Raw genomic sequence first — 17,636 nt, 5'->3', positions numbered from 1 at the left:
CATGAACCATTATCCAGGAACCGGGAACCATTATCCAGAAACCAGGAACCATTATCCAGAAACCAGGGACCATTATCCAGAAACCATGAACCGTTATCCAGAAACCATGAACCGTTAACTTGAAACCATGAAGCGTTATCCAGAAACCATGAACCATTATCGAGAAACAATTAACCATTATCCAGAAACCATGAACCATTATCCAGAAACCGTGAACCATTATCAAGAAACCATGAACCGTAATCCAGAAACCATGAATCATTAACCAGAAACCAGGAACCATTATCCAGAAACCATGAATCATTATCCAGAAACCAGGAACCATTATCCAGAAACCAGGAACCATTATCCAGAAACTATGAATAATTATCCAGAAACCAGGAACCATTATCCAGAAACCGGGAACCATGTCCAGAAACCATGAACCATCATCCAGAAACCAGGAACCATTATCAAGAAACCATGAATAATAATCCAGAAACCATGAACCATTATCCAGAAACCATGAATCATTATCCAGAAACCAGCGGCCAGTATCCAGAAACCATGAACCATTATCCAGAAACCAGGAACCATTATCCAGAAAACGTGAACCATTATCCAGAAACGGTGAACCATTATCCAGAAACCGTGAACCAATATCCAGAAACCGTGAACCATTATCCAGAAACCGTCAACCATTATCCAGAAACCGTGAACCATTGTCCAAAAACCGTTAACCATTATCCAGAAACCATGAACCATTATCCAGAAACCAGGAATCATTATACAGAAGCCAGGAACCATTATCCAGAAACCATGAATCATTATCCAGAAACCAGGAACCTTTATCCAGAAACCAAAAACCATTATCCAGAAACCATGAACCATTATCCAGAAACCGTGACCCATTATCCAGAAACCGTGAACCATTATCCAGATACCATGAACCATTTTCCAGAAACCATGAACCATTACCCAGAAACCATGAACCATTATCCAGAAACCATGAACCGTTATCCAGAAACCAGGAATCATTATCCAGAAACCATGAACCGTTATCCAGAAACCAGGAACCGTTATCCAGAAACCATGAATCATTATCAAGAAACCATGAACCATTATCAAGAAACCAGGAACCATTATCAAGAAACCAGGAACCATTATCCAGAAACCAGGAACCATTATCCAGAAACAAGGAACCGTTATCCAGAAACCATGAACCATTATCCAGAAACCAGGAACCATTGTCCAGAAAGCACGAACCATTATCCAGAAAACACGAACCATTATCAAGAAACCATGAACCATTATCCAGAAACGGGGAACCATTGTCCAGAAACCAGGAACCATTATCCAGAAACCAGGAACCATTATCCAGAAACCATGAACCATTATCCAGAAAATGTGAACCATTATCCAGAAACCAGGAACCATTATCCAGAAACCAGGAACCATTATCCAGAAACCATGAACCATTATCAAGAAACCAGGAACCATTATCCAGAAACCAGGAACCATTATCCAGAAAGCAGGAACCATTATCCAGAAACCAGGAACAATTATCCAGAAACCATGAACCATTATCCAGAAACCATGGACCATTATCCAGAAACCATGAACCATTTTACAGGAACAGGGAACCATTATCCAGAAACCAGGAACCATTATCCAGAAATCAGGGACCATTATCCAGAAACCATGAATCATTATCCAGAAACCATGAACCGTTATCCAGAAACCATGAAGCGTTTTCCAGAAACCAGGAACCATTATCCAGAAACCATGAACCATTATCCAGAAACCAGGAACCATTATCAAGAAACCAGGAACCATTATCCAGAAAACGTGAACCATTATCAAGAAACCATGAACCATTATCAAGAAACCACGAACCATTATCCAGAAACCACGAACCATTATCCAGAAACCACGAACCATTATCAAGAAACCATGAATCATTATCCAGAAACCAGGAACCATTATCCAGGAACCGGGAACCATTATCCAGAAACCAGGAACCATTATCCAGAAACCAGGGACCATTATCCAGAAACCATGAACCGTTATCCAGAAACCATGAACCGTTAACCAGAAACCATGAATCATTATCCAGAAACCCGCGGCCAGTATCCAGAAACCATGCACCATTATCCAGAAACCATGAACCATTATCCAGAAACCGTGAACCATTATCCAGAAACCATGGACCATTATCCAGAAACCGTGAACCATTATCCAGAAATCGTGAACCATTTTCCAGAAACCATGAACCATTACCCAGAAACCATGAACCATTATCCAGAAACCATGAACCGTTATCGAGAAACCAGGAATCATTATCCAGAAACCATTAACCGTTACCCAGAAACCAGGAACCGTTATCCAGAAACCATGAATCATTATCAAAAAACCATGAACCATTATCAAGAAAGCAGGAACCATTATCCAGAAAGCAGGAACCATTATCCAGAAACCGTGAACCATTATCCAAAAATCGTGAACCATTATCCAGAAACCGTGAACCATTATCCAGAAACCGTGAACCATTATCCAGAAACCGTGAACCATTATCCAAAAATCGTGAACCATTATCCAGAAACCATGAAACATTATCCAGAAACCATGAACCATTATCCAAAAACCAGGAACTATTATCCAAAAACCGTGAACCATTATCCAGAAACCATGAACCGTAATCCAGAAACCGTGAACCATTATCCAAAAACCGTGAACCATTGTCCAAAAACCATGAACCATTATCCAGAAACCATGAACAATTATCAAGAAACCATGAACCATCATCCAGAAACCATGAACCATTATCCAGAAACCATGAACCATTATCCAGAAACCAGGAACCGTTATCCAGAAACCAGGAACCATTATCCAGAAACCATGAACCATTATCCAGAAACCAAGGGCCATTATCCAGAAACCAGGGACCATTATCCAGAAACCATGAACCATTATCCAGAAACCATGAAGCGTTATCCAGAAACCATGAACCATTATCCAGAAACAATGAACCACTATCCAGAAACCATGAACCATTATCCAGAAACCAGGAACCATTATCCAGAAACCATTAATCAATATCCAGAAACCAGGAACCATTATCCAGAAACCATGAACCATTATCAAGAAACCAGGAACCATTATCCACAAAATGTGAACCATTATCCAGAAACCAGGGACCATTATCAAGGAACCATGGACCATTATTCAGAAACCAGTAACCATTATCCAGAAACCACGAACCATTATCCAGAAACCATGAACCATTATCAAATAACCATGAACCATTATCAAGAAACCAGGAACCATTATCCAGAAACCATGAACCATTATCAAGAAACCAGGAACCATTATCCAGAAACCAGGAACCATTATCCAGAAAACGTGAACCATTATCCAGAAACGGTGAACCATTATCCAGAAACCATGAACCATTATCCAGAAACCGTGAACCATTATCCAAAAACCATGAACCATTGTCCAAAAACCATGAACCATTATCCAGAAACCATGAACCATTATCCAGAAACCAGGAACCATTATCCAGAAACGATGAACCATTATCCAGAAACCATAAACCGTTATCCAGAAACCATGAACCGTTAACCAGAAACCATGAAGTGTTATCCAGAAACCATGAACCTATATCGAGAAACAATGAACCATTATCCGGAAACCATGAACCATTATCAAGAAACCATGAACCATTATCCAGAAACCATGAACCACTATGCAGAAACCATGAACCGTTATCCAGAAACCATGAACCGTTATCCAGAAACCATGAACCATTATCCAGAAACCAGGAACCATTATCCAGAAACCAGGAACCATTATCCAGAAACCAGGGACCATTATCCAGAAACCATGAACCATTATCCAGAAACCATGAACCGTTATCCAGAAACCATGAAGCGTTATCCAGAAACCATGAACCATTATCGAAACACAATAAACCACTATCCAGAAACCATGAATATTTATCCAGAAACCAGGAACCATTATCCAGAAACCATTAATCAATATCCAGGAACTGGGAACCATTATCCAGAAACCATGAACCATTATCAAGAAACCAGGAACCATTATCCAGAAAATGTCAACCATTATCCAGAAACCAGGAACCGTTATCCAGGAACAGGGGACCATTATCCAGAAACCAGAAATCATTATCCAGAAACCAAGGACCATTTTCCAGAAACCATGAACCATTATCCAGAAACCGTGAACCATTATCCAGAAACCATGAACCTTTATCCAGAAACCAGGAACCATTATCCAGAAACCATAAACCATTATCCAGAAACCGTGAACCATTATCCAGAAACCGTGAACCATTATCCAGATACCATTAACCATTACCCAGAAACCATTAACCATTATCCAGAAACCATTAACCATTATCCAGAAACCATGAACCGTTATCCAGAAACCAGGAATCATTGTCCAGAAACCATTAACCGTTATCCAGAAACCAGGAACCGTTATCCAGAAACCATGAATCATTATCAAGAAACCATGAACCATTATCAAGAAACCAGTAACCATTATCCAGAAACCATGAACCATTATCCAGAAACCATTGACCATTATGCAAAAACCAGGAACCATTATCCATAAACCGTGAACCATTATCAAGAAACCATGAACCATTATCCAGAAACCATGAACCATTATCCAGAAACCATGAACCATTATCCAGAAACCAGGAACCATTATCCAGAAACCGTGAACCATTATCCAGAAAATGTGAACCATTATCCAGAAACCAGGAACCATTATCCAGAAACCAGGAACCATTATCAAGAAACCATGAACCATTATCCAGAAACCAGGAACCACTATCCAGAAACCAGGAACCATTATCCAGAAACCAGGAACCATTATCCAGAAACCATGAACCATTATCCAGAAACCATGGACCATTATCCAGAAACTATGAACCATTTTACAGGAACCGGGAACCATTATCCAGAAACCAGGAACCATTATCCAGAAACCAGGGACCATTATCCAGAAACCATGAATCATTATCCAGAAACCGTGAACCGTTATCCAGAAACCATGAAGCGTTATCCAGAAACCAGGAACCATTATCCAGAAACCATGAACCACTATCCAGAAACCAGGAACCATTATCAAGAAACCAGGAACCATTATCCAGAAAACGTGAACCATTATCAAGAAACCATGAACCATTATCAAGAAACCACGAACCATTATCCAGAAACCACGAACCATTATCCAGAAACCACGAACCATTATCAAGAAACCATGAATCATTATCCAGAAACCAGGAACCATTATCCAGGAACCGGGAACCATTATCCAGAAACCAGGAACCATTATCCAGAAACCAGGGACCATTATCCAGAAACCATGAACCGTTATCCAGAAACCATGAACCGTTATCCAGAAACCATGAAGCGTTATCCAGAGACCAGGAACCATTATCCAGAAACAATGAACCATTATCCAGAAACCATGAACCATTATCCAGAAACCATGAACCATTATCAAGAAACCATGAACCATTATCAAGAAACCATGAACCGTAATCCAGAAACCATGAATCATTATCCAGAAACCAGGAACCATTAACCAGAAACCACGAACCATTATCCAGAAACCACGAACCATTATCAAGAAACCATGAATCATTATCCAGAAACCACGAACCATTATCCAGAAACCAGGAACCATTATCCAGAAACCAGGAACCATTATCCAGAAACCATGGACCATTATCCAGAAACCATGAACCATTTTACAGGAACCGGGAACCATTATCCAGAAACCAGGAACCATTATCCAGAAACCAGGGACCATTATCCAGAAACCATGAACCGTTATCCAGAAACCAGGAACCATTATCCAGAAACCATGAACCATTATCCAGAAACCAGGAACCATTATCAAGAAACCAGGAACCATTATCAAGAAACCAGGAACCATTATCCAGAAAACGTGAACCATTATCCAGAAACCAGGAACCATTATCAAGAAACCATGAACCATTATCAAGAAACCAGGAACCATTATCCAGAAACCACGAACCATTATCCAGAAACCATGAACCATCATCAAGAAACCATGAATCATTATCCAGAAACCAGGAACCATTATCCAGGAACTGGGAACCATTATCCAGAAACCAGGAACCATTATCCAGAAACCAGGAACCATTATCCAGAAACCAGGGACCATAATCCAGAAACCATGAACCGTTATCCAGAAACAAGGAACCATTATCCAGGAACCGGGAACCATTATCCAGAAACCAGGAACCATTATCCAGAAACCATGAACCATTATCCAGAAACCATGAACCATTATCAAGAAACCATGAACCATTATCAAGAAACCATGAACCGTAATCCAGAAACCATGAATCATTATCCAGAAACCAGGAACCATTATCCAGAAACCAGCGGCCAGTATCCAGAAACCATGAACCATTATCCAGAAACCGTCAACCATTATCCAGAAACCATGAACCTTTATCAAGAAACCAGGAACCATTATCCATAAACCATAAACCATTATCCAGAAACCGTGAACCATTATCCAGAAACCATGAACCATTATCCAGATACCATTAACCATTACCCAGAAACCATTAACCATTATCCAGAAACCATTAACCATTATCCAGAAACCATGAACCATTATCAAGAAACCATGAACCGTAATCCAGAAACCATGAATCATTATCCAGAAACCAGGAACCATTATCCAGAAACCACGAACCATTATCCAGAAACCATGAACCATTATCAAGAAACCACGAACCATTATCCAGAAACCACGAACCATTATCCAGAAACCATGAACCATTATCAAGAAACCATGAACCATTATCAAGAAACCATGAACCGTAATCCAGAAACCATGAATCATTATCCAGAAACCAGGAACCATTATCCAGAAACCAGCGGCCAGTATCCAGAAACCATGAACCATTATCCAGAAACCGTGAACCATTATCCAGAAACCGTGAACCATTATCCAGAAACCATGAACCTTTATCCAGAAACCAGGAACCATTATCCATAAACCATAAACCATTATCCAGAAACCGTGAACCATTATCCAGAAACCGTGAACCATTATCCAGATACCATTAACCATTACCCAGAAACCATTAACCATTATCCAGAAACCATTAACCATTATCCAGAAACCATGAACCGTTATCCAGAAACCAGGAATCATTATCCAGAAACCATTAACCGTTATCCAGAAACCAGGAACCATTATCCAGAAACCATGAACCATTATCAAGAAACCATGAACCATTATCAAGAAACCACGAACCATTATCAAGAAACCATGAACCGTTATCCAGAAACCATGAACCGTTATCCAGAAACCATGAACCGTTATCCAGAAACCATGAAGCGTTATCCAGAAACCAGGAACCATTATCCAGAAACAATGAACCATTATCCAGAAACCATGAACCATTATCCAGAAACCATGAACCATTATCAAGAAACCATGAACCATTATCAAGAAACCATGAACCGTAATCCAGAAACCATGAATCATTATCCAGAAACCAGGAACCATTAACCAGAAACCACGAACCATTATCCAGAAACCACGAACCATTATCAAGAAACCATGAATCATTATACAGAAACCAGGAACCATTATCCAGAAACCAGGAACCATTATCCAGAAACCATGGACCATTATCCAGAAACCATGAACCATTTTACGGGAACCGGGAACCATTATCCAGAAACCAGGAACCATTATCCAGAAACCAGGGACCATTATCCAGAAACCATGAACCATTATCCAGAAACCATGAACCGTTATCCAGAAACCAGGAACCATTATCCAGAAACCATGAACCATTATCCAGAAACCAGGAACCATTATCAAGAAACCAGGAACCATTATCCAGAAACCAGGAACCATTATCCAGAAACCAGGAACCATTATCAAGAAACCATGAACCATTATCAAGAAACCAGGAACCATTATCCAGAAACCACGAACCATTATCCAGAAACCATGAACCATTATCAAGAAACCATGAATCATTATCCAGAAACCTGGAACCATTATCCAGGAACTGGGAACCATTATCCAGAAACCATGAACCTTTATCCAGAAACCAGGAACCATTATCCATAAACCATAAACCATTATCCAGAAACCGTGAACCATTATCCAGAAACCGTGAACCATTATCCAGATACCATTAACCATTACCCAGAAACCATTAACCATTATCCAGAAACCATTAACCATTATCCAGAAACCATGAACCGTTATCCAGAAACCAGGAATCATTATCCAGAAACCATTAACCGTTATCCAGAAACCAGGAACCATTATCAAGAAACCAGGAACCATTATCCAGAAAACGTGAACCATTATCAAGAAACCATGAACCATTATCAAGAAACCACGAACCATTATCAAGAAACCATGAACCGTTATCCAGAAACCATGAACCGTTATCCAGAAAACATGAACCGTTATCCAGAAACCATGAAGCGTTATCCAGAAACCAGGAACCATTATCCAGAAACAATGAACCATTATCCAGAAACCGTGAACCATTATCCAGAAACCGTGAACCATTATCCAGATACCATTAACCATTACCCAGAAACCATTAACCATTATCCAGAAACCATTAACCATTAACCAGGAACCGGGAACCATTATCCAGAAACCATGAACCATTATCAAGAAACCATGAACCATTATCAAGAAACCATGAACCGTAATCCAGAAACCATGAATCATTATCCAGAAACCAGGAACCATTAACCAGAAACCACGAACCATTATCCAGAAACCACGAACCATTATCAAGAAACCATGAATCATTATCCAGAAACCAGGAACGATTATCCAGAAACCAGGAACCATTATCCAGAAACCATGGACCATTATCCAGAAACCATGAACCATTTTACGGGAACCGGGAACCATTATCCAGAAACCAGGAACGATTATCCAGAAACCAGGGACCATTATCCAGAAACCATGAACCATTATCCAGAAACCATGAACCGTTATCCAGAAACCAGGAACCATTATCCAGAAACCATGAACCATTATCCAGAAACCAGGAACCATTATCAAGAAACCAGGAACCATTATCCAGAAAACGTGAACCATTATCCAGAAACCAGGAACCATTATCCAGAAACCAGGAACCATTATCAAGAAACCATGAACCATTATCCAGAAACCAGGAACCACTATCCAGAAACCAGGAACCATTATCCAGAAACCAGGAACCATTATCCAGAAACCATGAACCATTATCCAGAAACCATGGACCATTATCCAGAAACTATGAACCATTTTACAGGAACCGGGAACCATTATCCAGAAACCAGGAACCATTATCCAGAAACCAGGGACCATTATCCAGAAACCATGAATCATTATCCAGAAACCATGAACCGTTATCCAGAAACCATGAAGCGTTATCCAGAAACCAGGAACCATTATCCAGAAACCATGAACCACTATCCAGAAACCAGGAACCATTATCAAGAAACCAGGAACCATTATCCAGAAAACGTGAACCATTATCAAGAAACCATGAACCATTATCAAGAAACCACGAACCATTATCCAGAAACCACGAACCATTATCCAGAAACCACGAACCATTATCAAGAAACCATGAATCATTATCCAGAAACCAGGAACCATTATCCAGGAACCGGGAACCATTATCCAGAAACCAGGAACCATTATCCAGAAACCAGGGACCATTATCCAGAAACCATGAACCGTTATCCAGAAACCATGAACCGTTATCCAGAAACCATGAAGCGTTATCCAGAGACCAGGAACCATTATCCAGAAACAATGAACCATTATCCAGAAACCATGAACCATTATCCAGAAACCATGAACCATTATCAAGAAACCATGAACCATTATCAAGAAACCATGAACCGTAATCCAGAAACCATGAATCATTATCCAGAAACCAGGAACCATTAACCAGAAACCACGAACCATTATCCAGAAACCACGAACCATTATCAAGAAACCATGAATCATTATCCAGAAACCACGAACCATTATCCAGAAACCAGGAACCATTATCCAGAAACCAGGAACCATTATCCAGAAACCATGGACCATTATCCAGAAACCATGAACCATTTTACAGGAACCGGGAACCATTATCCAGAAACCAGGAACCATTATCCAGAAACCAGGGACCATTATCCAGAAACCATGAACCGTTATCCAGAAACCAGGAACCATTATCCAGAAACCAGGAACCATTATCAAGAAACCAGGAACCATTATCAAGAAACCAGGAACCATTATCCAGAAAACGTGAACCATTATCCAGAAACCAGGAACCATTATCAAGAAACCATGAACCATTATCAAGAAACCAGGAACCATTATCCAGAAACCACGAACCATTATCCAGAAACCATGAACCATCATCAAGAAACCATGAATCATTATCCAGAAACCAGGAACCATTATCCAGGAACTGGGAACCATTATCCAGAAACCAGGAACCATTATCCAGAAACCAGGAACCATTATCCAGAAACCAGGGACCATTATCCAGAAACCATGAACCGTTATCCAGAAACCAGGAACCATTATCCAGGAACCGGGAACCATTATCCAGAAACCAGGAACCATTATCCAGAAACCATGAACCATTATCCAGAAACCATGAACCATTATCAAGAAACCATGAACCATTATCAAGAAACCATGAACCGTAATCCAGAAACCATGAATCATTATCCAGAAACCAGGAACCATTATCCAGAAACCAGCGGCCAGTATCCAGAAACCATGAACCATTATCCAGAAACCGTGAACCATTATCCAGAAACCATGAACCTTTATCCAGAAACCAGGAACCATTATCCATAAACCATAAACCATTATCCAGAAACCGTGAACCATTATCCAGAAACCGTGAACCATTATCCAGATACCATTAACCATTACCCAGAAACCATTAACCATTATCCAGAAACAATGAACCATTATCCAGAAACCATGAACCATTATCCAGAAACCATGAACCATTATCAAGAAACCATGAACCATTATCAAGAAACCATGAACCGTAATCCAGAAACCATGAATCATTATCCAGAAACCAGGAACCATTATCCAGAAACCATGAATCATTATCCAGAAACCAGGAACCATTATCCAGAAACCATGAATCATTATCCAGAAACCGTGAACCATCATCCAGAAACCGTGAACCATTGTCCAGAAACCGGGAACCATTGTCCAGAAACCAGGGACCATTATCCAGAAACCATGAACCGTTATCCAGAAACCATGAACCGTTATCCAGAAACCAGGAACCATTATCCAGAAACCATGAATCATTATCCAGAAACCGTGAACCATCATCCAGAAACCGTGAACCATTGTCCAGAAACCGGGAACCATTGTCCAGAAACCAGGGACCATTATCCAGAAACCATGAACCATTATCCAGAAACCATGAACCTTTATCCAGAAACCAGGAACCATTATCCATAAACCATAAACCATTATCCAGAAACCGTGAACCATTATCCAGAAACCGTGAACCATTATCCAGATACAATTAACCATTACCCAGAAACCATTAACCATTATCCAGAAACCATTAACCATTATCCAGAAACCATGAACCGTTATCCAGAAACCAGGAATCATTATCCAGAAACCATTAACCGTTATCCAGAAACCAGGAACCATTATCAAGAAACCAGGAACCATTATCCAGAAAACGTGAACCATTATCAAGAAACCATGAACCATTATCAAGAAACCACGAACCATTATCAAGAAACCATGAACCGTTATCCAGAAACCATGAACCATTATCCAGAAACCATGAACCGTTATCCAGAAACCATGAACCGTTATCCAGAAACCATGAAGCGTTATCCAGAAACCATGAACCATTATCGAGAAACAATGAACCATTATCCAGAAACCATGAACCATTATCCAGAAACCATGAACCATTATCAAGAAACCATGAACCATTATCAAGAAACCATGAACCGTAATCCAGAAACCATGAATCATTATCCAGAAACCAGGAACCATTATCCAGAAACCATGAATCATTATCCAGAAACCAGGAACCATTATCCAGAAACCATGAATCATTATCCAGAAACCGTGAACCATCATCCAGAAACCGTGAACCATTGTCCAGAAACCGGGAACCATTGTCCAGAAACCAGGGACCATTATCCAGAAACCATGAACCGTTATCCAGAAACCATGAACCGTTATCCAGAAACCATGAAGCGTTATCCAGAAACCAGGAACCATTATCCAGAAACAATGAACCATTATCCAGAAACCATGAACCATTATCCAGAAACCATGAACCATTATCAAGAAACCATGAACCATTATCAAGAAACCATGAACCGTAATCCAGAAACCATGAATCATTATCCAGAAACCAGGAACCATTATCCAGAAACCACGAACCATTATCCAGAAACCATGAACCATTATCAAGAAACCACGAACCATTATCCAGAAACCACGAACCATTATCCAGAAACCATGAACCATTATCAAGAAACCATGAACCATTATCAAGAAACCATGAACCGTAATCCAGAAACCATGAATCATTATCCAGAAACCAGGAACCATTATCCAGAAACCAGCGGCCAGTATCCAGAAACCATGAACCATTATCCAGAAACCGTGAACCATTATCCAGAAACCGTGAACCATTATCCAGAAACCATGAACCTTTATCCAGAAACCAGGAACCATTATCCATAAACCATAAACCATTATCCAGAAACCGTGAACCATTATCCAGAAACCGTGAACCATTATCCAGATACCATTAACCATTACCCAGAAACCATTAACCATTATCCAGAAACCATTAACCATTATCCAGAAACCATGAACCGTTATCCAGAAACCAGGAATCATTATCCAGAAACCATTAACCGTTATCCAGAAACCAGGAACCATTATCAAGAAACCAGGAACCATTATCCAGAAAACGTGAACCATTATCAAGAAACCATGAACCATTATCAAGAAACCACGAACCATTATCAAGAAACCAGGAACCATTATCCAGAAACCATGAACCATTATCCAGAAACCAGGAACCATTATCAAGAAACCAGGAACCATTATCCAGAAAACGTGAACCATTATCCAGAAACCAGGAACCATTATCAAGAAACCATGAACCATTATCAAGAAACCAGGAACCATTATCCAGAAACCACGAACCATTATCCAGAAACCATGAACCATTATCAAGAAACCATGAATCATTATCCAGAAACCTGGAACCATTATCCAGGAACTGGGAACCATTATCCAGAAACCATGAACCTTTATCCAGAAACCAGGAACCATTATCCATAAACCATAAACCATTATCCAGAAACCGTGAACCATTATCCAGAAACCGTGAACCATTATCCAGATACAATTAACCATTACCCAGAAACCATTAACCATTATCCAGAAACCATTAACCATTATCCAGAAACCATGAACCGTTATCCAGAAACCAGGAATCATTATCCAGAAACCATTAACCGTTATCCAGAAACCAGGAACCATTATCAAGAAACCAGGAACCATTATCCAGAAAACGTGAACCATTATCAAGAAACCATGAACCATTATCAAGAAACCACGAACCATTATCAAGAAACCATGAACCGTTATCCAGAAACCATGAACCGTTATCCAGAAACCATGAACCGTTATCCAGAAACCATGAAGCGTTATCCAGAAACCAGGAACCATTATCCAGAAACAATGAACCATTATCCAGAAACCGTGAAACATTATCCAGAAACCGTGAACCATTATCCAGATACCATTAACCATTACCCAGAAACCATTAACCATTATCCAGAAACCATTAACCATTAACCAGGAACCGGGAACCATTATCCAGAAACCATGAACCATTATCAAGAAACCATGAACCATTATCAAGAAACCATGAACCGTAATCCAGAAACCATGAATCATTATCCAGAAACCAGGAACCATTAACCAGAAACCACGAACCATTATCCAGAAACCACGAACCATTATCAAGAAACCATGAATCATTATCCAGAAACCAGGAACCATTATCCAGAAACCAGGAACCATTATCCAGAAACCATGGACCATTATCCAGAAACCATGAACCATTTTACGGGAACCGGGAACCATTATCCAGAAACCAGGAACCATTATCCAGAAACCAGGGACCATTATCCAGAAACCATGAACCATTATCCAGAAACCAGGAACCGTTATCCAGAAACCAGGAACCATTATCCAGAAACCATGAACCATTATCCAGAAACCAGGAACCATTATCAAGAAACCAGGAACCATTATCCAGAAAACGTGAACCATTATCCAGAAACCAGGAACCATTATCAAGAAACCATGAACCATTATCAAGAAACCAGGAACCATTATCCAGAAACCACGAACCATTATCCAGAAACCATGAACCATTATCAAGAAACCATGAATCATTATCCAGAAACCTGGAACCATTATCCAGGAACTGGGAACCATTATCCAGAAACCAGGAACCATTATCCAGAAACCAGGGACCATTATCCAGAAACCATGAACCGTTATCCAGAAACCATGAACCGTTATCCAGAAACCATGAAGCGTTATCCAGAAACCATGAACCATTATCGAGAAACAATGAACCATTATCCAGAAACCATGAACCATTATCCAGAAACCATGAACCATTATCAAGAAACCATGAACCATTATCAAGAAACCATGAACCGTAATCCAGAAACCATGAATCATTATCCAGAAACCAGGAACCATTATCCAGAAACCATGAATCATTATCCAGAAACCAGGAACCATTATCCAGAAACCATGAATCATTATCCAGAAACCGTGAACCATCATCCAGAAACCGTGAACCATTGTCCAGAAACCGGGAACCATTGTCCAGAAACCAGGAACCATTATCCAGAAACCAGGAACCATTATCAAGAAACCATGAATCATTATCCAGAAACCAGGAACCATTATCCAGAAACCATGAATCATTATCCATAAACCAGCGGCCAGTATCCAGAAACCATGAACCATTATCCAGAAGCCAGGAACCATTATCCAGAAACCATGAATCATTATCCAGAAACCAGGAACCATTATCCAGAAACCGTGAACCATTATCCAGAAACCATGAACCTGTATGCAGGAACCAGGAACCAGGAAGTGTGTTGCAGCAGGGAAACTCTTACACCCTCCTGACCCAAAGGGTAGGCTATCCATCACAGAGTGACACGCGTCTGTTCCTGATTGTTTTCATTCAGCACATGCATCCATTCTGTTCACACCTGAAGAACTATCTTTTGACCTCCTCTGGTGGAGTTTGGACTTGTTGAGTCGTGGTCCATCCTTGCTGGAAAAACCAAGCCTTTGGTGGATCCTACTTTCTGCCCAACAATGACACCCTTACCAGTTAATCTTCTGGTTGGAGAATCTTCCAGAAACAGGATATTCTAGAAGCCTTTCAGTCTTTAACAGCTGTGTGTGTGTGTGTGTGTGTGTGTGTGTGTGTGTGTGTGTGTGTGTGTGTGTGTGTGTGTGTGTGCGTAGACAGGTGGAGGCGTTACCTGGGGAACGCCCAGCCAATCATCGGCTTGCTGCATGGCCTCTCGGGCATTTTCCACCGGCTGGCTTGGATCCCAGGTTTCCCAGTCTGGACAGAGACCTGAAGGCAGCACAGACACGTCATTCTGTCAGTTGGGGGCGGAGACCAGTCTGGCCTGGACCAGAACCGGAACCAGAGCCCGACCCACCTGGACCTGGGTCAGATTTACGTACCGGGGGCACAGTTGTCCACCAGAGCTCCCAGTGCCTTGCCGTCCCTCCAGTCCCGGTGGAAGTTGGTGATGGGGAGCTGGGGCACCTTGTTCTGGATCCAGCCCAGCAGACGCTGTTTGGGGGTCAGCTTCTTGGCATCTTCATCATCCTCATCCTCCCACATGGGCATGGAGATGGAGTAATGCAGGATCAGGGTCCAGATGAGACCCAGAATCAGCTTCAGGTTCCCGTCCACGATGGCTTTGGAGTCTGGAGAACAAAGACAGAAAACAGGAAGTCCCCATGTCTTCGGAGCACGTCTGACATCACTTCCTGTTTCTGTTTGAACCAGAGAAACCAGAAACCTGAAACCCAGCTCTTTCTGGTCCAGGTCTGGATCCCCTTTCTGATCCCATACAGGGAACACAAAACCTAGACTCAGTTCTGGTCCAGAGTCCCAGAACTGAACCATGCAGCAACCAGTCCCTGAACCGGTCTATGCTGGAACCAGTCCCTGAACTGGACTTTGAAGGAACCAGTCCCAGAACCAGACCGTGCTGGAACCAGTCCTGGAACTGGTCTATCCTGGAACCAGTTCTGGAACTTATCTATGCTGGAACCAGTCCTGGAACTGGATCATGTTGGGTCCAGTCTTGGAACCAGACTCCAGGTTTTTAGGAAACAGGAACCAGGTGGAACTTCTGTTTTCCAACCTTTTCCAACCCGGTTTCCTGTTTTCCTGCTGCGGATCTGAATTTTCCAGCTAGTTTTATTTTTCTTCTCGCTGCGGAAAAGTTTCTTCCAGAAGCAGCAGGATGATGTCATGCAGCGGCAAGCCCAATGAGGTCACCTCCAACAGGAAACACCTGCACATGCTCAGAGATCAGAGGGAGGACGGTGTCCGTTTCGTCCCTCCATCGGGGTCACAGTCTGTTCACTTTGTCAATTTGTCCTGAGCATAGACATAATATACATTGTATCACGCTGCCTATAGAGCTGACGTCTCATCGCGCCGCCATCTTGGATGGGTCTCCATGCGCCTCCAATGCATTTATCTGTAAGGTGGAGGTCCAACCACAACAATAACTTCACCAAGTTTGACCTGATTTTTCTCACAGTTTGGTTTGTTACAAAGGACAGAGATATTGGATTTATCTATTTATATCTGGTCAAATAAATTATTATTCAACCTTGTAAAATATAACTCCACACGATCTGCTTTCAATAATTCGCAAGTTATTGCAACCCTATGCTGAACAAAAGACAGGAATAGTTGCCTTTTTCTCTTGACTATGGTTGACGCTTTCTTTTATTTACATTTATTAATTTGTCGTATAGAGATGCAGTTGTACAAAGTCTGAAAATAAACTATTGTATCAAACCTGTGAAATTCAGAAGTTTCCCAGAAAAACACTCGGAGAGCGTAAACCTCCGCCAAGGCCTTTGAAAAGTTCCTTGATCCAAACGGTGATCTGGATCACCACCAGAATTAAATCAGTTCTTCCTTTTCACGTTTACAACAAGTCCTGAAAATTAAAAAAAAAAAAACTCATAGGAGTAAAATTTATCATTTAGTAGATTATTCACTGTGTTAACATTATTTATCAACCAGTTATGTAGAAAAGTGTTTTGTCTGTTTGTAATATATACGCGTTGTTCCACAGAGAACAGTTTTGTGGGGAAACTACGTTGATTCTGCAGCAAGACTCGAAAGCAGAGACCCATCCAATATGGCGGCGATCCATCCAATATGGTGGAGACCCATCCAATATGGTGGAGACCCATCCAATATGGCGGTTATCCATCCA

At 41.0% G+C, this 17,636-nt stretch overlaps 1 protein-coding gene across 8 annotated transcripts in view; it reads right to left on the bottom strand.

Moving 5' to 3' along the window:
- Positions 1–17,636, bottom strand: part of flncb (filamin C, gamma b (actin binding protein 280)) — a 255,684-nt gene that overhangs the window by 203,689 nt on the left and 34,359 nt on the right. For all 8 annotated transcript variants that reach the window (XM_079263235.1, XM_079263240.1, XM_079263237.1 and 5 more), the window contains exons 2-3: positions 15,850–16,098; positions 15,639–15,736 (exon numbers count right to left, since the gene is read on the bottom strand). In XM_079263235.1, the coding sequence (XP_079119361.1) occupies positions 15,639–15,736; positions 15,850–16,098 (347 nt within the window). The remainder of the gene's footprint in view (positions 1–15,638; positions 15,737–15,849; positions 16,099–17,636) is intronic.

Source organism: Telmatherina bonti (genome assembly GCF_933228915.1).
Source record: "Telmatherina bonti genome assembly, chromosome: 23".
Taxonomy (NCBI): Eukaryota; Metazoa; Chordata; class Actinopteri; order Atheriniformes; family Telmatherinidae; genus Telmatherina; species Telmatherina bonti.
This window is presented reverse-complemented; position numbering and strand designations above follow the sequence as displayed.